At 36.7% G+C, this 25,043-nt stretch overlaps 1 protein-coding gene across 1 annotated transcript in view; it reads right to left on the bottom strand.

Moving 5' to 3' along the window:
- Positions 1 to 25,043, bottom strand: part of RALYL (RALY RNA binding protein like) — a 611,999-nt gene that overhangs the window by 26,778 nt on the left and 560,178 nt on the right. The window contains exons 5-6 of the mRNA XM_046641854.1: positions 17,552 to 17,599; positions 6,102 to 6,265 (exon numbers count right to left, since the gene is read on the bottom strand). Of these exons, the coding sequence (XP_046497810.1) occupies positions 6,102 to 6,265; positions 17,552 to 17,599 (212 nt within the window). The remainder of the gene's footprint in view (positions 1 to 6,101; positions 6,266 to 17,551; positions 17,600 to 25,043) is intronic.

Genomic DNA, 25,043 nt, shown 5'->3' with positions numbered 1-25,043 from the left:
TGTGGGACGAGACAAATGGATTATAGTTTTAGTTCAAGTTGATTTGAAAAGGAGAGAGAAACCTCGTAGTAGTCTATTTCTTTTTAAAGAGCAATCCACTTTAAACACTTATCAGTACTCAGCTTTGGCAAACTGTCACATTAATATATTTTTTCTTTATATGGTTTTCTCTGCAGTGGAATTTAGTCATTTTAAAAATTCTGAAATAAGAAATGACAAATTGTCCAGACTATAACATTAATTTCCTCTTCTGAACTTGCCAAGTCATTAAATACTGGGAAACAGCTATTAATAAAAGAGCTAAATGTATACCTCAGTAAATATTCATTCACGTAAGTCAATATTAACACAGTACATTTTACACTTTACCCAAACTTGTCATTTGTGATTTGAATTTGAAAATTACTGTTATTTCCAGACACCAGGCTAACTATAGAAGTACTATCAAATAATGAATATTTATATACATATATATATATTTATATACATAGATGTATATATGTGTGTGTATATATAACACAGTCTGCCAATATGCTTTTAGAGAGAATGTGCAATCATGATTCTGCTATGCTTGCCAGTGAATTATCTATAAATCTTCTTTAGATCTATTTTTCACTAATAATACTAACCTACAGTTAACTTTTTTGCGATTGAGCTGCTAAATGTATAGAACTATATGAAACATACATAGTATTGATCAGTCTGTTGTCTTTCTATACTAATAATTTTATTAAAATTAACACAACTTGAGAGTTAATATATCTGCAATAAATAATTATTTAAATAATATTGAATAAATTTTATATATTATTCAAATACTTATTTGAATAGTTATTTTACCAGATGGCCCTTATAAAAGATTTTCATCCCATAATTTATCTAATATTTCTGCCTATTACTTATTTCTACCTATTACTTTCCAGAGTCATAAAGGTACTCTGTGATGCACAATTCCAAAGGAGTGCTGCAGAAAAATAAAATACACCAAATTTATTTCAAAGCATCTCTGGTTTATATTAAGAAGTCCAGTTTCAGACTTAGCCTTCCCTCAAGACCGTCTCATCTGTCACACAAAACCAGAAAGAGAAGATCAAATTAAACCAACGGTTCCACCACTGGATTGAAGAATAGATTCTCATCTTATGTGTAATTCAGTGACAAACTGCAATGCAAGTTTGTATTTTTTCTCCAAGTAGGTGACTTTGGCAATTTGCTTTTCTATAAATATCCTTTCATTATTTATTTATTCCAATGTAAGAAAAAAGTCAGAGTTTTTCAATATTTTGAGATTTCTGAGGGATAGAAACATGAGTACACTCTATGGTTGGGTGATTCAACCTACAAAAAATAATATTAAATTAAATTATAAAATAAAATAAGATAAATTATGGCTGACATGGAAACTGGAAGAGCATCCACATATACCTAAGATGCCATGTCCTCTGAAAGAACGAGGCATGGGATTACAATATTTTTACATGCTGAGGTTGGAGCAAGTACTAAATATACAGGTGCTGGAAAAAGACTAGTCTCTACTAGAAGCCAGGGAAGAATCTTAATGATCCCCGGGTTGGTGTGGAAGGGAGGGAAAGATCTAGTAAATTCTCTTAGAGTGAGGACTATACCTAGCCCCTTGCAATATATAATCCTTGGAGAGTCTGAGGGTCCCATTGATTCCAGAAGCATTGCCTGAGGGGAGATGCACTGCTGGGTGGACAGCCTTTCTCCATTTAACCTGAAAACAAAAAGGCCTTCCCACATGTCAAAGAGAGGTCCAAGATAACTACTACTCAATTGTGTAAGAAATCCCATCGGCTCTTAGCCCCTTACTGCCCAAGAGAAAAAAACAGCATGATGTGCACAGATATGACGGAGTTCTGTAAGAAAGCAAGCAATTAATGAAACAGCTTTTTGTAGGAGGGAGATGAGGCAAATAACTAGAACAGGTGGATACTATGGATGCGAACCAACGTCAGAAAAATGTTAATAAAAGTGCCATGGAAAAGGAGTCAAGAACATAAATGGGGAAAAGCCAGTCTCTTCAATAAACAGTGTTGGGAGAACTGGACAGCCACATGCAAAAGAATGAAACTGGACCACTGCCTTACGCCATACACAAAAATCAACTCAAAATGCATGAAAGAGTTGAACACAAGACCTGAAACCATACAACTCCTAGAAGAAAACATAGTTGGTAAGCTCCTTGGCATTGGTCTTGGTGATGATTTTTTGGATCTGACACCAAAAGCAAAGGTAAAAAAAGCAAAAATAAACAAATGGGACTACACCAAACTAAAAAGCTTCTGTACAGCAAAGGAAATTATCAACAAAATGAAAAAGGCAACCTACTGAATGGGAGAAATTATTTGTAAATTATAAATCTTAAAAAGGGTTAATATCCAAAACATATAAAGAACTCATACAACTCAACAACAAAACAAAACAAACAATCCAATTAAAAAATGGGCAGAAATGTGAATAGGCATTTTTACAATGAAGACATACAGATGGTCAACAGGGACATGAAAAGATCCTCAACATTGTTAATCAACAGGGAAATGAAAACCAAAACCACAAGTGATATCACCTTTCACCTGTTAGAATGGCTATTATCAAAGAGACAAGAAATAACAAGTGCTGGCAAGGATGTGGAAAAAAGGGAACCCTTGTGTACTGTTGGTGGAGCCACTAAGGAAAACAGTATGAAGGTTCCTCAAAAAATTAAAAATAGAATTACCATATGATACAGCAATTGCACTTCTTGGTATTTATCTGAAGAAAATGAAAATACTAATTCAAAAAGATATATGCACCCACATTTTTTTTGCAGTATTATGTACACTAGCCAAGATATGGACACAATCTAAGCGTCCATCAACAAACGAACAGATGAACAAATTGTGGTATATATACCCATACAATGCATTATTATACAGCTATAAAAAAGAAGGAAGTCTTGCCATGTCTGACAACATGGATGGACCTTGAGGACATTATGCTAAGTGAAATAAGTCAGACAGAGAAAGGCAAATGCTGTATGATCTCACTTAAATGTGGAATCTAAAAACAAAACACACAAAAAAACAAAAGACACAAGCTCTTAGATAGAGATAACAGATTGGTGGTAGCCAGAGGTGGAGGATGAAAGCTGGGCAAAACGCGTGAAGAGGATCAAAAGGTACAAACTTCCAGTTATAAAATAAACAAGTCATGGGGATATAATGTACAACATGGCAACTAGTTAGTAATACTGTATTGTATATTTGAAAGGTGCGAAGAGAGTAGATATTAACAGTTCTCATCACAAGAAAAAAAATTTTAACTATGTATGGTGACAGATGTTAACTAGACTTATCACGGTGATTATTTCACAAATATACAAATATCAAATCATTATCTTGTACACCTGAAAATAATATAATGTCATATGTCAGTTATACCTCAATAAAAAAAATGCCATGGCAACTCTTAAACAGAAGTAATGACAAACAAGAATTTCTAGGACTAAAAACTTGACTTCTGAATAAAAAATTGTTAGTAGTGAAATTTCTAAAAAAAATTGCTTTAGGAGAACAAATGTAGAAAGAAACTATCTCACAATAAAGAACAGAAAGAGAAAAAGAGAAAAAGAAAGGGAGAAGACAAAGAAGACAGAAGTTGGAGCCCTAATATGCAAATATGTGTCAAAAAGAAAAAAAGTGAGGGATGGAGAAAATTTTCCACGAATTACACATAAGAAAGACTAGAATCTTCATTTCAAGAGGCTCATAAAATCCAAACAAAATTAATAAAAAGATACACTTCTAGACATATCTTGCTGAGATTTCTGAGCTCTTAAAAATAAAAATGAAAATTCTATATGTTTCTGAGAGAAAGAAGAGAATACTAACAGAGAATAAAGAATGGTACTAACATGAGTCCTTATCTGGAATACTAGAAGTGACAAGATGTTGGAATAATGTTCTTAAGGTATTAAGGGGAAAAGACATATAACTAAATAATTCTAGATCAAGTCAAAATATGCATATGTGAGGACTTTTTCAGACATGCATAGATTGAGAAATTATGTTATTAATTTACCTAAGGAAATTATTTTAGAATCCACCTAAAACTAAGACTTAAAGGAGAACAGGTGTAAATAATAAATCTCATACAATTTTAAATTAAGTCCTAATGTGTAATAATAATGACAGATACTGAGAGTTGGCTCATAAGGAGAGGTACAGAATATTTGAAGAAGAAAAGATATACAATATACAAATATGTAACAAAAGTTGGGAAGTAAAACTCTAATCTATACTAAAAGCAGAAAATACATTCTGCTTATATGTCCACTTAGAAAATGTGATTAGTACAGAAGTGAGAGAAATTCTTAATAAGACACTCAAAAAAATTTTTATAATCCCATTCTGTCTCCACGATCCAAGAAAATTAGAAATCAAAAAATAAAAAGGCCAAAAACAACTTGGCCATTTGAATATTAAGATATTTACTTCAAAATAACCTCTGGAAGCTACGACGCTCCTCTGCAGCCCTGGGGTGCACTGCAATCAAGTAGAATGACAATAATGCTTCCACTGAGAACTATTGTTTTAAAAGTGACCACGGGGTGAAGAATCCACAGATGCTTAAGATATTTCTATTTGAAATTAACTTAACAGCACCATTGTAGAAAAAGTCTTCGATAAACCTAGCAGAGAAGCCAACGTTCAATTTTCTAAAGCAAGAACCAACTTAGAGAATTTTCCTTGCTTTTGACAATAATCTGACAGCATTTAACACTCTGTTTAGAGATTGCTGCAGAAACTCACTTTCTTCTCTTACTAAGGCTCAAAAAGGGAATTCACATTTATCTATCCACCGAACAGAAAGATGAAGTGGGTAACTAAGTACACAGAGAACTGTAAATCTATTTAATTTGCTATTTAGGTTATATCAGCTGAGTCAAATTCTAATTCAAATTCTGAACACACCAAACTTTAGTTAGTTTCCAGAAGCATCGGTGCCTTCCTGTTTCCTGAACTAATAATGATAATGCACATTCTCATGTAAAAATAGAGTATTTCGACAGTGACTCTTTCTTTGTACTTCTGATGGTGCTAAGTAAAAGGCAGTGTTGTGTAGTAGATAGCATATGGGTATGAGAGTTAAAAGATCTGGGTTCCAGTCTTGGCTCTACCATTTACTAGCCATGTGAACTTCTCTGGGTTCACTCATCGATAAAAGTGGGATAACAGTATTTGCCTTACTTGTCTTAAAGGGTTGGGATGCAGAGTAACTACAGAGTCCCTGCAATGGCCTACCAAGCTGCCCTGGAGCTCGCCTTCCCTCAGCTTCTCTGACCTTATTTCCAGCCATATTTCCCCTCCCTCCCTCTGCTGCATCCACACTGGCTTCCTTGCTGCTCCTTGACTATTCCAACGCAAGGTCTCTGCCTTGACCATTCTCTCTGCCTAGAACGCTCTGCCCCTGACAGCTTCAGACTCACTCTCTCACTCCCTTACTTCCTTCAGGTCTCTGCTCAAATGTCACCTGTATCTCTACTTTTTATGAACTAATGTGAAATTATGTAAATGTTATTTTTTATGACATTAAATATACTTTCAGACACATGACATAATAATTTAGAATAGTATGATCAGTTACCCCTTTAACATCTCTGCTATATTGTTTGCCTGTCTTAATTATCCTAATGTTTAAATATTCAAAAGGTGCTAACTTTGCACAATGTTTCTTTGAAAAAATCGTATGTGTACTTCCTTTTGAAATGGAATTGTTTCTTCACTAGAAGCAACGTGTACAATTTCAGGACTTTAATATGTTGCGAGCTAAGTGGGTCAAGAGCACAGTTATTTGCTTTGATAAAACAGTTTTCAAATTGGTCCTGGGTTTTTGTAGTTGTGATTGTGTCTGTGTCCCCTACTGAAATAGAGTGCGGTAGAAAACAGACATCAGCTCTCATCCATTTCCTTTTTCTCTAATACTCTGTACATAGCAGACACTCCGTAATTATCTGATTAATTTATTGAATACAGGCATTCATGCAATGATAATTATCCCCACCTTTTTAAAAAGGAAATAAAACAAGGAAGATTACTTACACTTAGAGCCTGACGAAGAAGACCCGCTGACAGTAGATCTTGATCCCCCTTTCATGGAAAAGACCCCTTTGCCCCTGCGAGTTGTGGTTACAGCCACTCTGGGACGCTTCAGCGGAATGACGGCGCGGGGAGGTGGAGGCACGCGCCCGTGGTAATCAAATAACCTTCGCAAAACACAAATGCGACTGAGAGTTGGTTTGTGCCCAAGTGCTCTACCAAATTCGTGAAATGATTAAAACAGTGGCCTTGTAAACAATGTCAATAAACTTTTTATTTTCATTGTTATTCTCACACAGGTATTTATTAGAAGATTCATTTTTCACTAAAGAAATAGGATGCTAATATATAGTCTATGCTTTCCAGACATTAGGATCTGACTCTCCAGTGTGAACTAATTTTTAAGCTATGAAAGGACAAGGAGCTTTGCTCCAATAGTACCATGCAATTTGTTGAAATTATTCTGACCTTTGTTCCCAAGTATATTTCTTTGCTTGGTTTGACAGATTTACCCTTCTTAGAACAGAAATCTTCCTCTTACACATCAGACACTTATTGGCTCACTAGTTTGAAGAGGAAAATTTCATGCAGAATAACGAACAAAGCAAAGAAAATTATTGTCCAATCAGAAAACAGCTCAGAAGGAAAAAAACAGCTACGAGAGAGAAATCACTATGGTGCTATATCTCTCTCTGAGGGCTTTTTAAGTACTGAAAGTTTCCTCTGACTGTAGAAAAGAGCAGACTGAGTTTGAATGAAATGGTGCTGGCATGAGGACAGTGTTTGTTGCCTGAAGTGCTGGTGGGAAATATTTATCAAGATATTTTTCTATTGTTAAGACAATTTGCTAGATGTGCAAATTGAGAGTAGAAATATTTGTAGAGTCAGCTATTGAAAATTTCTGTAATAAAAAAGAAGACCAATAAAACTCAGAAGTTTTTACTAAAATGTAAAAAATGATATTTACCACAATCATGCATTTCCATTAAACAAAGAAAGGAATAAAAGCATAAGAGTATTTACTCATTTATATAAACATGTAATTCATAGATTCAAAAGCTTCATATTATTTATACTGCATATATAAAGACAACAAGTATTTGTGTGACTTAGCGCATTTGAGCAGCACAAAAGGTCAGAGAAAAAATATGAAGATATATTTACTCATCTATTTTTAAGTCTATTTGCCATCAGATGTATTATTATACTATCTACTATAAAGAAAATAGCATTATTGACTTAGAAGAATGATTGTTACATATTTTACTGTGGCATCATTATATGGATTACATTCTCATAATTGCTTTAAAACAGTCAATAAAAATAATCTAATATGAAAGTCAGAAGTGAGAAAACTAGAACAGGAAGAAAATTTAAAAAAAAAACTTCTATAATAGGTTATTTCATAAAATTACACCCTATTTACACACACAGATGAAAATGCGACAATCTCTTTTTGGAAAATAATATATAAAACATAATAACAAGATAGACTGGTTTTCAAATATTCATTTAGAGACATTTAAAACTATGACACTATGGGGAAAAAAGTAGTATACAAACCACACTGCGAGCAGAATCTAGTACTGTGAATGTCTCCTACACTATAGAGCTAAAGTGTTCACAAACGTTTTGGAAACATGCTGGGAAAAACTACGAGATGTCTGGAAAGGAGAAGAAATGAAATGAGACAGAGTTCAAGAGAGGTGCCATCCTCTGTGAACGAGCAAAGTCCATTAGAGCTGGAGAACGGCCAGCAAAGAGCAGGTCATGGATGTCAACACATTACAGTTTACTGCAAAGCGTACAGGCAGGACAAGGCTGAAAGGGTTATGAATATTATCCATACCACTAGGGGCTGGAAAATCAAAAGGGTCAACTAAGCCTGCCCCTCATTTCAATCACAAAACAAGGTCTACATTCCTTATTTATAAGTTGAATTCACAGGGCACCTTAAGTCAGTGAAGCAAAACACAAAGGCACTTTTATGAGCTACAACACCAAAGCTATTGAGGGAAAAGAAAAGATGGCAATTCACTCATCTTTCAGGGTGTAAGAGGCAAGCTCTTTTGGAGGGACCGTTTCCCAAGGCCACAAAATCACAACTTAGGAGGTTCATTAAAGCCACATTTCCTGCTGATTCAATTATAAGGCAATTTGATAATATTTTACTGGGAGCTGAAATATTTATCAATATTTCTATTGCTTCCCCCAGCCAAGGATTATAAAGCCTCCAGTGTTGGCCAGCCCTGATCTTGAGTTGAGAAAAGACAGCTGTATTTGCTCATTATATTTGTGACATACTTTTAGCACATTTTAGGAGCACTGTCAGTATGTGCTGTGTCCTTTGTTGTCAATTCCTACAGAGCGTAGCCTTTGTTCTCTGAGTATTTTGATGAGTTGCTTCAAACAGAGATTTCTCTTTTCTCACCAAGGAATTAAGCAAGTCTTTACCAATTCTTTCTGCCCCTTAATGGGAAGATATTCAGTATCAGTATTTAATTTTTTGAAGAAGAAGATTTGAGGTTAGCTAACGTCTGTCACCGGTCCTCCTCTTTTTTTTGCTGAGGAAGATTGGCTGTGAGCTAACATCCGTGCCCATCTTCCTCTACTTTATATGTGGGACACCTGCCACAGCATGGCTTGATAAGCCGTGTGTAGGTCCGTACCTGCCCTCTGAACCGAACCCTGGGCTGCCAAAGTGGAACATGAGAACATTACCCATGCACCACCGGGTCGGCCCCCAGAATTTAAACTTTTCAAAGTAATATGCAATTTACAAAACAAACCTAAAAAAGGCACAGTCGGCCCTCTGTATCCACCGGTTTCACATCTGGGATTCAACCCACTGCGGATCGAAAGGCCTATGATGGTTGTGTCTGTACTGAACATGTACAGTTTTTTTCCTGTCATTTACTCCCTAAACAATACAGTATAGCAGCTATTTACATAGTATTTAAGTTAAATTAGGTATTATAAGTAATCTAGGGATCATTTAAAGTATATGGGAGAATGGGTGTAGGTTATACGCTAATACTGTGCCATTTTATGTAAGAGACTCCAGCATCCGGGGATTTTGGTATGTATGAGGAGTCCTAGAACCAGCCCCCTGGGGATACTGAGAGACAACTATAAGGGCATTACACATGAGAGCGTAATTTTTAATTTTGCAAAATTTAATGGAGTTGGGGAGTTTCTTAATTTTGATTGTGCACACTTGAGTTTACCAGAGATAAAAGGAAGGAAGACTGAATATTATGTGACTGCACAAAAACCTCAAGATGATGACGGGAAGGGGGCAGACTTCCTGGGCCTGGGAGGCGGGATGTAGGCGGATCCCATGCAGAGGGACTAGGTGAGAGGCAGCACGTGCAGGGGACACCGCACTGGCTTTCTCATCAGAATTCTCTTTAGAGCAAGTCAAAGAAATTTTGCCTTTACAAAATATTAAACCGGCAAATACTGTTGAGACAAAGGAAACAGTCCATTAAAGATTATAGACTGACAACAAAGATTGTAATCCAACAGAATTAAATGGAATCCAAATCTGAAAGGTCAGTTAAAAGCTTGAAATTTCTTCCTTCCTCCTATTTTTTCATTCCTTCCATTCTCAGAATTATACTCCCCCTCCTGTTCTGTAACGGTTCTTCTTTTTCCCTAATATTGCTTAGTCAGAATATCATTTTTCCTCTAATACCTTGCTGGTCAAATAGATAATGGTTTATAATGAAGCCAAACGCATAGTTTTTCCTTCCCCAAGGTCTGCATTAAAATAAAAACTCTCAAAGATCTAAGAATACTGGTTTCCCCCTAGTATTTGCTGGTCAAATGGATAGTGGTTTATAATGAAGCCGAACCTAATTCTCTCTTCTCCAAGGTCTATTTTAACATGAGAACTCTAAAAGACCCACTCTCAAGCAGTAAATAAAATAAATGTAGTCAGCTTTGAATAAAAGAAGCCCAATGAGGAAATTTGAGGATTTAATTTGCTTTATCTAATAAATATTTCTATTTTCATGTGTTCCTTTCTTGCTTGGAATTTTGTTTGCTTGAATAATACCTGGGATATGTAATTTTATTACCTAGGAAAAGCTAAGAACTGTTAAATAATTTTAGTATTAATTTACTTGATAAAAATAAATACAACTTGTCTCTAGGAAGAATAAGGATATTAGCTATTAAAAAATAGCTCCGTTTTGGACAAAGGCAATATAATGGCATATTGACATAAAAATATGAATATAATTTTGAATGCTTATTTTTATTAAAAGCGTGTTATTATTAAGCTTTAACAATAGTAAAGCAATAGTTTAGAAAAAAACACACTCCCAATCTCAGACTCTGAAACAACTACCATCATTCTCTAATCTTTTTTCCCCAGGTACGCATATTTTTTCACATCGTGAAAACATAATATATGCACAGTCATGTATTCTGGCTAATTCTTTTCGGTTTATATTAAAAGCATTTCTCAAGCCTGCTAAAGGGTCTTCCTAATGTTTATTTTAATTATTGTTCTTCATTTTCTCAAATAGATATACTACATTCTAATAAATCATTACCTTGTGGCCTTTTGACTCACTGGCTATTTTTCACTGTCAACTAATGTGATTTTAAAGTTCAAGAAAAAATTTTGAAAATGTAATATTTGCATAGTTTTTTGTCCCCAAACACTAAATTTCCATTTTAGATAAACAGTGATTTCAAGAATTGGTAATTATCTGTTTTCTGTTAAATTTCCTTCAAGAATAGAATTGCTCATTTTCCCTACTTATGAATCAAAACCACATAGTCACTACATGGTTAATCTAACAGAAATACGTGGTCTGGACTGGGGGCTGAACCCAAGGGCCGCCCAGAGCCAAAACCTGGCAACGAGCTCAGGGCCATGTTCTCACTGGGCCCTTAGCACATAAACAAAGATCAATGACCGAAGGACCAGAGAAGATCTCTCCCTGGGTCTTGATTCAACCTTGAATCCTCCTCTTCAGCATGCTCCACTTCTGACAGACGTATAGTCTATAAAACCAAATTAAATGCCTATCATTTTTAAGAAAGAATATATTTGAAATCCAGATGAATGATTCTTATATCCTGCTAGCATATCTGTTTTCTATACTGTTTGAACTACTCAAAATTCATAAAATCTGTCTCTAATTTCCACCCTGACTTTAAATAAGCTTTTGGTTAAAAGTGAATCAGAAAGTAATTTTTAAAGGCACACTTCACTTGAGACCAGTAAATAAATAATTTCTATTTCTATTGTTTGTGATTAAACTTTTCTGAGACTTTCAGTGGAGATCCCCTCTCTGGATCTCGTGCAAATTCTTCTCGGACATGCTTTTAAAGGCAAGCTGATTGAAATCCTGAATGATCTTTTTAGCAATATTTTGACTTTAATATATAGTCTTTATATTTTGCACTACTTTGCTATCTGTTATATTTTGTGTACAGCTTTTAGTAATTAAAAAGTTAATTCATTCAATAGCATTGTAAGGCTATAAATCAATAAAATGATTCTCTTATTCAATTCTTATAATTCTCTAATGTGGGTATTCAGCCATTTTGCCCGTGAAGGAAACTTACGAGAAAGAGAAGTGACTTACTCAAGTTTAATCAGCCAGCACACACACACCTAGGCCTGAAACACATGTCTTCTGACTCCAAATCATGTCCTTTGTCAACTGCACCAGGCTGGTATTTCCAAATGTTTTAAGTGGAATGTGATTCTACCAGATGGTAATTTAAATTTGTGTAATGAAACAGCCACTGCCTCTTGCTAATATGTTTTTGCAATATTCATGAACATATACTGTGCTCTACTAATCAATAATCTGAAACAACTGCAACTTGACTTAGAGTCTTTTTCATGAGCACCACAAAACTAGTAACTTCTCTTGTGTTAATATATACAGGGCCAAAACGGTTCCAGAGTTGAACAGCGCCCATTTTGAATCATTTAATATGTGTACCGTGTATGTTTTCCATATGGTAAAGCACCTCTGGCATTTCTTTTTCTCTATTAGCAGAAGTTCACTCATTACTGGAGGTTATGAACTGCTCAGTGCTCTTCCTGATACTACTGAAAAAAAGTTGGATTAAACTGCTAATAATATCTCAGAAATTGAAAACATACCTTGGGGGATTTAATATAATTTTAGGTATACATCTCCTTGTACTTTACTTGGAAGAGTATAAATATTTATGCTCAGCTTTAATAACGTGTAATGTCCTTCATTTAGAGTCATACTTGACCTTTTAGAAGAAAATGCTATTAAATGCTGTAAATTATTGGACAATGCTTCGTGTAATATAAAAATGTGACAGCTTAGAGTAACCACTCAAGTCTATTATTTAGTGATACCCTTCATGATCCCTGAAACCATGGATAGACACGAAATCAGTCTTTGGAAAAGTTACTGCTGGGCCAATGCATCAAAATGATAAGACGGAACTTTGTGTAAAGAAGTTTTTCTAAGCTAAAACTATGTAAGGGTTGAAAATCCCCAATTACATTAGAATCGCCAAACCTGGCAGAAATCGGATAATACCATGTGGATGTATGTCAATTACTAAACTCTAATCTCTCAGCCTCAGACCCAGCTTTAGCCGCAGCTGGGGTTGGGACTCCGTAAACTGCATTCCCGTGGGGCCAGCAGCTCCTCACTAGACTCAGCCAACAGAGGACCTGAGAGGGAGACTGCCAAGCTGGGGCAGGAAGAGAGGATCCATCCTTCCTAATGTTCTGCTTCCTGCTTTTGTTTTGGCTTCCTGTTCTTGTCAGCATTACTCTAGCCTTATTTCTTCGCCCTGGCAGCAGCAATGCATTCTAGTAGCAGCAGCTGACTCCAGTTTGAGTAATTTTGCAACACTTGCGGAACACTGTCTTTGCCCTCCCTGGGAGGTCTGGGCTCCAGCCGCACAGGGCCCCCTCTGGGCTCCATACACCAGCACCAGCTGAGCAGGACCGCCTGCTCCCAGCTTCAGCACTGCACGTCCCTTGTTCTACATTAAGTTTTGATAATCCCAACCTCTTCCTCTGTTTCCCCAGCCTTACATGTGGCTGCTGCTTCCCGTGGTTGCTCATTCCATTATTCCATGCTGCTTTCTTTTTGCTTTTTCTGTTCCTTAACACCCAATCAGAACATTTTTACATATAATTATCCCTGTTAAATATATCTATGTGATTTCTGTTTTCTTGACCAAAACCAAAGCGGTGTGGGGTTAAAGGAAAGAGCTGAGCACTCTCTCTCTGCAGTGAAGTGTGTTCGGCTGCGACTGGAACACTCTGGGAGCAGGAGAAGGGAAAACAAAAAGAGAATAATCCAGAGGTGCCATAATGGACTGTTGTGGAAGGACGACTGACCAACCAGCTTATTCTCAGTCATAGGGCCATTGCTACATGAATATCAGTGTAAGAAATACATTCACCATCATTGTCAATGTTTACCGTTAGCTGTCATTAACAGCTAGCACTGATCAAGCACTAAAAATATACTAGGCATAATGTAGATCATTATAGATACATCCTTTCATTTAATCCTCAGAACAATCTCATGAGGCAGGAATTAATTTCATGCTCACTTCATGGAAGAGACAACATGTCCTGTGGTATTAAATGACTTGCCCAAGTTGGCATCACTAGTAAAAAGAGAAAAAAATTAACCATAAATATGAGCAGAGTGTAATTTATGAGGAATTACTGTGGATAAAACTGTTAGCACTGACTTTGTAAGCTTTTCTTCTTGTCCAGCCTCTCCAATCTGTTTTCCTTTCCGGGGGATCTATGTTCACAGGGAACTCCCAACCACATCCACTGGTAGCAGATGCTTATGTCTTTCTTAACCAAGTGCAATAAATGGAAAAATTAACGAACGAGAGCACAGACTGCTTAGACAGTCTGTTAGCAATACAACCATACTGATTTTTTGCACACTTAGAAGCCAAACAGATTTTATATACGACAAATAAACAATTTTGGAAATTGTTCAGAGTGAAGTTTTTTGTTTAGCAGAGAGTGATCTGAAAGCTTCAGGCTCTATAATTATTTGGCTGATTAAAACTCTTGCTCTTTGGCAGGTAGGATCTATCGATTGATCCATCAATCCATCCATCCATCCATCCTTCCATCCATCCATCCAACCATCCAACCATCCATCCATCCATCCATCCATCTATCTATCTATCAATCTATCTACTTACCTATCTATCTGTCTCTCTAATGATTCTAGAGAGCCATAATTTATACACAGTAAAATGCAGATCTTGGTTTCCTTTTAAAGATCAGAAAGCTGAGAACCTGATTACCTGCCCAAATTACAACTTTAGTTACCAGAACTTGGGTCTCCTGCATTTACACAAAACTCTATTTTAGGTGGAAATTCTTTAAATGTGGGAGAAAGTCACATTATAGAACATGTAAGAGATTACAATGCTAAAATAGTTTCATATTGACAAACTAAAAGACAATATATATTAACTGAAAACTTTATTCATAACAATTAGGACAGTGTTCTGCTCCCTGGAAAAAAAGCTGTATTAGAAAACGTCTTTAAAATTGTCAAAAACTAGGGGCTGGTCCAGTGGCGTAGTGGTTAAGTTTGCTTGCTCCACTTCTGTGTCCCAGGGTTCACAGGTTTGGTCCCGGGCCCAGACCTAGCACCGCTCATGAAGCCACACTGTGGTGGCATCCCACGTAAAATAGAGGAAGATTGGCACAGATGTTAGCTCAGGGCCAATCTTCCTCACACACACACAAAAAGAAAAATAATTGTCAAAAACTAAAATTCTCAAACTGTAAAGGCTATCTAAATGTTATCTTAATAGCAAATTGGATTATTTTAATGGGCCAGCTCTTCACATCATTTTTAGAACAAGTTATTACATGCTATTTAATATTTAAAATAAAATACCATATTTTGTAGAAAGCATAAAAATAATTTGAGAAAATTATCTTTTAAAAATTCATATTTGGTCACAAAGGGACAACTAGTGAAATAACTTGCTTAACTCAGTAGTTTGAACATAATGGTAATGAAGGCATGGTTGTAGGTCTGATTTCTATTTAGGTAAGGCTGTTTCCTTTTATTTAACTCCATAGAATGATATTGCTCCCCCTCTGTTTTGCATATTCATACAGTTGATTGTTGAATCTAAATGGATAGGTTATAGTTGTAGTTTTGTCACTAATTAATTGTGTGACCTTTGGAAAATCAAAATCTCTCTAAATCTGAGGAAATGAATTAACAACACAAATTGCAAAATTGAGCACCTTTCCTGCCCTTGTGGAGGAAGGAAGGCAGACGTGAATCAAATACTGCCATCACAGAAAGAAATACAGCAATAAAAACCAGAAGCGCTGTGAAGGAATAGCACGGGGTGCCGAGAGAAGGGAACAGAGAACCTCAGTTAGGCTGAGAGTGGTGTCACGCTGGCTTGTGAAGGCTGAAGTCAAGCACAGTAGGTGTTGGAAGGAGGCATAAAGAGGGAACAACACAGAGGAAAGTCCTGGGCTGGAAGGACCACGGTGTCCTTGTGGAACCAAAAAAACACCCGTAGGGCTGGAGCAAGGGGGACAAGACCCTTACAAGGGGTCCCGAAGTCTCTTCCCTATTTAGAATGTCTATTACAAGCTGTTTTTCCAAGTTTGCCTTTTATGCTTTTGGATTTTTGTTGTTGTTGTTTGAATAGAACTTATAATTAAGGACTTAAAACATATTTACCTAATTTTTTTTAGTCCAATGATCTATCTATGTACAGGCGGTCCTCACTCTGCTTATCTCTGAATTTTAATTACCGATGTTTAGCTAAATAATCAAATTTCAATTACCATAATATATTACCTAGGAGGAATTTCATAAAGTCCACACTTTGCTGCTAGTTTTTCAGTCCACAAATCACCATGCAAACAGCACATGCGCATCACGATCGGTCACATCACTTCTGTCAAAGTCTGTCAGTGATTGGTCACTGTGTGTCTGTTATGCACTTCACACACAGAGAGCACATGTGTAGTTGCATTGTCTCCCAGTGATAAACCCGTGTGGCATTTTACAAAAATGGATAATCAAAAGGGGTAAGTGGTTAAAAAGATGAAAGTGCAGCAAAGAATTGAAGAGTGATAACACTGGAAGTGAAATTAAAATCAAAGGTATTGGAATTATAGGAGAAAGAGCTGACTGCAGGGCTGCTGACACTCTTCCACTTGAGAGACTCTAGATATGGCGCCAGAGTATGGAGCTAGAGGAACTTAGCAGAAGCAAACATATTGACATAAATCAGGAAAGTGGTTGTGATGTGATGAAAACGGATGGAGCTGTCCCAGCAGAAATGACACTGCCAAAGAACTAGACACTGAAGAACTCTCGGAGATAGTTCACAATGCTGATGAACTCTCGAAACTGATCCGACCTTAGAAGGAGTAGGACAACTCACCAAGGCGTAAAAGAGACGCTCGCTCCATGTCAGAAGTTACACGAGAAGAAGGCAAGCACGTTTCAAACTACTTTAGGTAAGTCTTTTTTACGAAGAAATAAAACACAATTCTCAATATTTTTACTGTTTTAAATTACAGTGTACTAAATAAGTATTAGGTGTATTGCATTTCCCTATATATTTATAACTGACAGTAAGAGAGTTTTTTATATTTTGATGAATTTTTTTTTTTGAGGAAGATTACCCCTGAGCTAACTACTGCCAGTCCTCCTCTTTTTTGCTGAGGAAGACTGGCCCTGAGCTAACATCCATGCCCATCTTCCTCTACTTTATATGTGGGATGCCTACCACAGCATGGCGTGCCAGGCGGTGCCATGTCCACACCCGGGATCTGAACTGGCGAACCCCAGGCCGCCGAGAAGCAGAACGTGAGAACTTAAGTGCTGCGCCACAGGGCCAGCCCCTTGGTGAATATTTTTAAAGGTCATAGAGAATCCAGCTTTTTCCCACTGATTATTAATATCACTTTGCATGGTTTCCTTTTATTGTCCTATACTACCATGCAAAGTAAGAACTATTTGTAATTTTTACTGAATCTAACCAATACAGCATTTTCAATGTGTCATATGAAAACAGACATATATTAGAAGGTTGGAGTCATTTTTCTGAGTTTACAAAACTTTCAGTGTTGAAGATTTCTAAGTCAACAAGATACCTGGAACATAATATTGGTTAATTAAATCTTGAGAATATTATCCAAGTATCAGAAACCAAATCTTAGGCTTAAGCACCTCCAAAGCCCTAAAAGTCCCAAGACGTAACTATACTTCAGTAAGTCCAATGAAAAGAGGAAAATGTGTCTATATTCTATTTTGGGGGGCTTAGTAAAGTACTTTTTAAATTTTTACTATAAAATATTATTTTAAACATACCGATCAAGAATATGTGTGAATAAGATATACACAATAGTTAAAAGATAATTTTACTCAAAGGGAAACAAGGATGAAAGCTTTACGTACCGATTGTAGAAATCATCTCTGTAGTAATCATAGTCAAAGACGTAGCCACTAGGGAGGGAAACAAAAAATTAGTTGACATTTGTTTCAGCCACATTAATTTTGGTATTTATCTATGATATTACAGCAAGAAATTTGTTACTTTTTAAACATTTATTTTTCAATGCAATTATGTATCCTAAGCGTTTTTACAAGATAATGTCCAATTGGATACAGTGCTATGTCAAACGACTATGGTACGTCTGACAATGCAGAGGCTGATAACGGTTCGTGTGGTTTGGAGTGGAAGATGAGAGCAGGTGGCAAAATACATTTTTTAATACTTTCAAAAGAAGTAATTAAATATGAATTAAGACCATTTTTTCCAGACAAGATATAATATAGTTATCTCTTCTTCTGAAGGTATATACAGTGAGGCTAAACAATGAGCAAGAGGTATAGAAATAACACCAATGGGAAGCTTTAATGACCCACTCACTATCAGAATGGTAAATAGAAATGTGGCTTGCTCAGAAATTCAGCATTTCTTTTTCATTCTAAAAACTTATGATTCAATACTCCACATAGAGAAAAAAAATACTTTGGCTGAATCTTACCAACAATAATTTCATATTTTAGGGTGTTTAAAAAGGAATTAATAAGTGCTTTTCAGTGATGAGATTATTATGACTAAGCTTCTTAAAGGAATACACAATAAAAGTTGACCCCCCCCATTTGTATAATTGTTGGAGTTTACACAGCATTTTATATGCATTATTTCCTCTTAATTTTAGTTCTCAAAACAACTCTGTTGGATGCTGTACCTGGAAGAAACTAAGGCGCAAAGGACCTAAGTGACTCGCTCAGATTTTTATCGCTAGTAAGTGACAGAGCTGAGGCTGGCGAAAACCTGAATCAACGTCTGGAGCTGTTTTCACGACACTGTGCAACCCTCCCCAACCGGGAAGAAACTTAATCTCATGATGCATGGGGTAACCATACTACAAGGCAGTAATTATTTTTAATGTTTATGCATTTATTTTTTTATTGTCATAAAATATATATAACATAAATTTTCCCATTCTAGCCATTTTTATGTATACAATTCAGTGGCATTAAGTACACTCACAGTGTTGTGCAAATATCACCACTATCCATTTCCAAAACTTTTCATCATCCCAAATAGAAATTCTGTACCCATTAAACAGGGTAACTCCCCATTCCCCCTGTCCCCAGCCCCAGTAACCTTCATTCTACTTTCTGTCTTTATGAATTTTCTTATTCTAGACACTTCATATAAGTGGAATCATACAATATTTGTCCTTTTTAATCTGGCCTATTTAAGTTATAATGTTTTCAAGGTTTATCCTTGTAGCACATATCAGAATTTCATTCCTTTTTATGATAGAATAATGTAATATTGTGTGTATATGTATATTCTTCTGTTTATCTCTCCATCTGCTGATAGACATTTGAGTTGTTGCCACCACTTGGCTGTTGTGAATAATGCCACTATGAACATTGGTGTGCAAGCATTTGTTAGAGTCTCAGCTTTCATTTCTTTGGGGTATATACCTAAAAGTGGAATCGCTAGATCATATGGTAATTCTATGTTTAACTTTTTGAGGAACCACCATGCAACAGACAAGTAATCTCATATTCCCCAAATGATCAATGTAACAGTCCTTTAGTTTGTAACTATTCTTATGTTAGGAAATTGCAAAACATATTCAGAAGGACTTGTTATTCCTTCTGAGAATTCAGGGATTAATGCGTTTATATCTCCTCCCACTTGTTACCCACCTAAGGGAAAAGCCTGCTGTAGCATACCCAGCCCATCAGACACGGTTAGTTCTGCCTCCAACACTGTCTAGTGGGACACACTGAGCTTAAACTCAAGTTATGAAATGCAAAGAGGAGACCTAATCCATGTGAATATCTGGATGGAAGAACGAGACTGGTCTGGCCAGAGCAATGCTGCTGTACCCACCCGTGCAGACCAAGGAGGACGATGAGACCATTGCCTGAAGAGTGAGAGCAAAAATAGCCAGTTTTGCCTGATAGTCATGGACTGTTAGAGAAGTACTGTTTTATGCTCTAGTTTATATTGCTGATGTAGACACAACTATGATGTTGCATTGAGGGATTTTAAAGACAACCTATTGGCTACCACCGAACCAGAAGGTATAAATTTCACTTCCAAACCTTCCTGATACAGAAGTGCATGTACCTCTTTCCTTGTGAGTCCCTTAGTTCTGCTGAGGATGAGGGATATGATGACACCTGATCCAAACCCTTTTGTTTGGAAGTCTTGAGTTTAAAGTTATGCTACTTTTACTCACATTTGTCATGGGTGATCATCATTCTATCTTATGTTTGATTATTAATTTTTTAAGAATATGTTGGTAGATCCTCAGACTTATTCATTTTCTAAGTGAAAGTTTGTATGGTTTGACCAATATTTCCCCCATTTCCTCCACCCCCCAGCCACCAGCAGCCACCAGTCTACTCTCTGTCTCTATAACTTTGGCTTTTTCATAATCTACAGATAAGTGATATCACACAGTACTTGTCTTTCTCTGTCTGACTTATTTCACTTAGCACAATCCTTCAAGGTCCATCCAGGTTATCACAAATGGCAGGATTTCCTTCTTTCTTATGACTGAATAATATTCTGTTGTACACACACACACACACACACACATATAAACACCACATCTTCTTTATGCATTCACCTGTTGATGGACGGTTAAGCAAGGATAGTTATGTGATGTGAGTGAGACATTAGCTAATGCTAAGGTGATAGTCATTTTGCAATATTTAAATGTATTAAATTAACATCTCGTACACCTTAAATTTGCACAATGAGTTGTGAGCATGCTGACGGTGATAAAGCCATCAAAAAAAGTGAGATCTTCTTTAGGCATGAGTGTAGAGTGAGAGTATGGAGGCTGGTCTTGTGGACTCTGGAATTTAGAGGTCGAGAGAGGAGGAAGAGATGGCAAAACAGGTAGGTAGATGTGGACAGGAGATAGAGCTCGCAACCAGATAGCTCAGGGAGTGGGCCCCAGCTTGCCACCGACTTAACAAGATATTTGTACTGGTTTGCTGTAGCTGCCATAACAAAACCACAGCAGACTGGTTGGCTTAAACAACAGCAATTTATTTCCTCCCAATTCTGGAGGCCAGAAGTCCAAGATCAAGGTGTCAATAGGTTTGGTTTCTTCTGAGGCCACTTTCTCACCTGGCAGGTGACTGCTTTCTTGGTTCTCTCTCTGTCTGTGTTGTCTGTGTCCTAATCTCGTCTTCTCACAAGGACACCAGTCATATTGGATATACTGGATAAAGGCCCACCCTAATGACCTCATTTTAACTTAATTACTTCTTTAAAGGCCCTGTCTCCAAATGCAGTCACATTCTCTAGCGTTTAGGGCTCCAACAGATGAATTTCAGGCACACAAGCAGCCTGACAGCATTGGACGATCCATTTAATCTTTCCAAACCTCATCTGCCAAATGGGATGGTACGGTTTCTAGCACACTGTATTCACTCAGTGAATGTTTTTTATCAGCTTTCACACAGCTGAAATTTAAACACGGATTGATCTGATTTTTGCTCTGTGTCGTGTTTCTTCAGACACTTGTTAATTTAAACAAGCTTAATAATCTCAACACTTTAGTATATATGATTTTATTTTTCCTCAGTGTTAAAGAGAGCATTTTAAAGGTTTAAGAACAAGATGACGAGAACATTTAAAGATGTATAAATGCATCTTAATTTTTATATACGTCTTCTCTCCCTTTGTAAACTTTCTGAATGCCAAGCATCCTGTAGATATTTGTTTCCCAGTTTCATTCTCCTGGCAGTGTCTAGCAATCAGAAATTTGATAACAACAATAATAATGGTAATAATAAAATAATATTGGGAAGTTCCTGATTCTGACAGATAAAACTGAGCATTTACTAAGTGTCAGACACGGTGTTAGACATTTTAAGTACATTAAATAGCTATTGTTTGATGGGACAATAACTTTCATACAATGAAAATTCTCAGTATTTTCAGATGTAACTAAATAAACAGAGAGAGGATGTGTGGCTAAACTGTTTTATAATCTTTTTTATGAGTCTTTTCTTTATATTATGACCTCAGACAGCGAAGTTTAATTACAAGAAGAAAATATGACACACGGACCAATGAATAAATGTGTTATTAATGTGGATGACAGTGATGTGTCATACTTTTAGGAAATACTTTAATAATTTAACAGCCTTCTAGAAATTTAAATATGCATGAGAAAAAAGAAAAGAATTCATTTTTACTTTCCTCAGTTGCTACTTAAATTATCTTGTCCAATATGCTTATTTTTTTGTTCAATCTTGATGCTAAGACATATTTACAAGAACAAGTTATAGCTAAAAATCCTGAATGGTTTGATCTGCAAGGCCCACTGTCTGCCATCACGACCTCAATTTTACCTCTCCAGTTAAGGATGAAATGAAATGCACAACCAGACCTGTCCTGGTAATCACAACAAGTCTGCTTTTGTCTTAACGGTTTGGGCTTTTAGCAGAAATGTCGTGGATGTAGTGGGGTAGGGAAAATCAAGCTGGATTTTCAAGGAAGAGGAAGAGATTCTAAGAGATGAAAAGAGATCACCACAGGGCAAGTCTGACCCGTGTCGGCTATGCTTTCCTCAGTGTTCCCACTGCCTCCTCAATTCTTTATTTTTCTCTACCAGATTCTCTCTCCATCATAAAAATCCTTCTTTTTCTTTCTGTGTGAGCCTCTATTTGAAATTAGCTGCCAAAAATGGCATTTCCAGGAGTCATAGTCAGGTTTATTAGGTATTCTGTGTATCCTAGAATTTTATTGCCAGCAAAAACTTATCTTTTAAGTTACAAAGGATTTCCTTTCCCCTCGTAAACTAAGTGTGGTGCCGTTATGCTCACGGGCTAATCTGTTTTGCCTTTTAAGGGAGGAACCTTTGCAACTTTCATTGCATATGACATTCTGGTTCTTAGGCCATTGAAAACAAAATGGTAATAAATTAGAGGTTAAGGGCATTGTCCAGGAGGAAATTAAGTCCAGTAAATGTTAACGTTTTTGTCATTTGGGGCCACGGTCAGTGGCAAGGGGCAGGTACTCAATTTTCTACAAAAGTGAAACAATAGCTTTGAATATTCAACACAAATAAATACTTTCTATTCTAATTTTCAAATCTGCCACACTTTTACAACTTTTATTCTACTTTTCAATGTACCTTTATTTTACTGGCTCAGATCCCTTCAAAATTTTTTTGGAAATCAGAATTGGTAAAGTAATTGTTTAGAGTTGCACACTCACTCTCTTTCTTTATTACTGAGGATTAAATGGGACAAAATAACTTCCCTGGAATTTCATTTAAATTTTTTCATTTATAGCAGAAGAAATCACAACTCACTGGGTTTTGCAATCTATGCGATCAATTTTATCTAATCCCTTTGAATTCATAAAACCAGTTTCACATGCGTAGACTGATACACAATAGTATTTCTTTTTATTTTCCATCACAGAACTTCATTAAAGTACAGTCCAAAGAATACTAATAAACTCTGTAGCGCAAAGAGGGAATATCTTAACAATTTCTTAACAGACGTCCTGCCTATAATAACTACTACTAGAGCCTTCTCAATTACTATATCTGGCCCCCTAAATTAAATTGAATAATCAATTATTGAGCACTTTTTGTAAGTCATCTACAATACTGGGAGTTGTGGAATGTAATATCAGCAGAACATGGCTTCTAACCTTAAGGAATGTCAATCTAAATACAAGGGATTAAATGGGGCCGGCCCAGGGGCCTAGTGGGTAAGTTCGACGTGTTCTACTTCAGCGGCCCAGGTTCAGCTCCCAGGTGCGGACCTACACCACTCATTGGTGGCCATGCTGTGGTGGTGACCCACATACAAAATAGAGGAAGATTGGCACAGGTGTTAGCCCAGGGTGAGTCTTCCTCAGCAAAAGAAAAGAAAAGAAAATTACAAAGGATTAGACAAATATACATATGGCTATAATTCAAGGCAGAATTCAAAAAGTGCTAAACTAGAAATAAAAACTGCCATGAGAGCTTATAGGGAGAAGAAATAGGATGTGGTTTGTGGGACCCAGGGATCAAACAAGGTTTCATGAAGAGATGGCATTTGAGCTGGTCCTTGTAAAAGGATAGGGATTTGACAACAGAATGTCCCAAAGGGGGCCTTCTAGGTGGTAAAGCATTGCAGGTAGGTAGAAAATCGAGGGACAAGGATGGAGAACAGGCCTCATGAAGTTCATTCTCTCCCTTCAGCACAGCTATTGTTCAGAATACCCAGGGAGGTTACAATGTAGGCTAACTGACTGAATTTCCAGAGCATACTTCTCCACAGTTAAGGCTGCCAGCAAAATCAGAAGTGTCCTCAGAGGTACCTACAGGATCCTGTTTCTAACTTGTCATAAAATTTGGTGTAGATCCCCAACTGGAAGCGTTTATACAGTTGAACAGATTCATAAACTTTGCCAAGAGAGTATGTGGACCAAAATCTGTCCAGAATACACACAAATCTATAAATCTACTTTGGACTGTGTGTGTGTATGTATGTATGTATAGGTGCCTCTGTGTGTGTGTGTGTGTGTAGTCGATACACATACACACATACATTCAAAATTCAAAAACAGTGAAATAAACTATTTAGTCTAAATATCACTAAAAAAAATACTCAGTTTACTAACAAGGACCTTTGGGATGGGGGGAAGAGGCTAGCAGGAACCTAAAGGATTATGGCACATTCATAGAGTTCCTGGCTGATTGTGGATCAGGACCTGGCAGCTCAGGAAGATAACATGATGACAAAGTTCAAAAGATGAAAATAAGCCAGCCAGCCATTTAAGAGTTCCGGTCTCTTATTTGCTGTGAGTCAAGCTTCCTGTCTCACACATTTAAAAGATGATTAATTTAATTCAAGGATGTGTGAAGAGTGAATTCTGGGAACAAGAGAGAAAGAAGAGAAGAAAAAAGACAACTGTTTTTCTCTTTTATGGCTGACACGAGGATTCTGATTTTGGAAGTATCACCTTGAACGGGGTATGCTTGTTACCCTCTGTGTGCTAGGCTCTGTTAGGAAGGATATTTACACACGGAATTCCAAAATTGTGTTTAGTTTTCACTTCTGTCTTCTGGTCTAGAATGAATGAAAAAAAAAAATATGATTCTCTTCAATTCATGATCAGTGGATAAAGCTACAATGAGAATGAAAGTTTATTTTTCACAAACAGCATGACACCCCTGGTAAGAGAACTATAGGTATGAATGCAGGAGAAACAAATATCTGGCCACTTCAAAGACTTGCCTAGAGATCTATGGCCTTGCCTGGACCAGCGAAATGGTCTCCATGCTCGTATTCCTGGTGGCAAGTATTTCCACACTTCCTACTCATTATGTATGCTGCTAGTGACCTGAAAGCATTCTTTTTACAAAAGAGCAAAAATAAAAACAAGGAT

This window comes from Equus quagga, chromosome 16 (assembly GCF_021613505.1).
Source record: "Equus quagga isolate Etosha38 chromosome 16, UCLA_HA_Equagga_1.0, whole genome shotgun sequence".
Taxonomy (NCBI): domain Eukaryota; kingdom Metazoa; phylum Chordata; class Mammalia; order Perissodactyla; family Equidae; genus Equus; species Equus quagga.
Note: the sequence above shows the minus strand (reverse complement) of the source record. Positions and strands in the feature narration are given on the sequence as shown.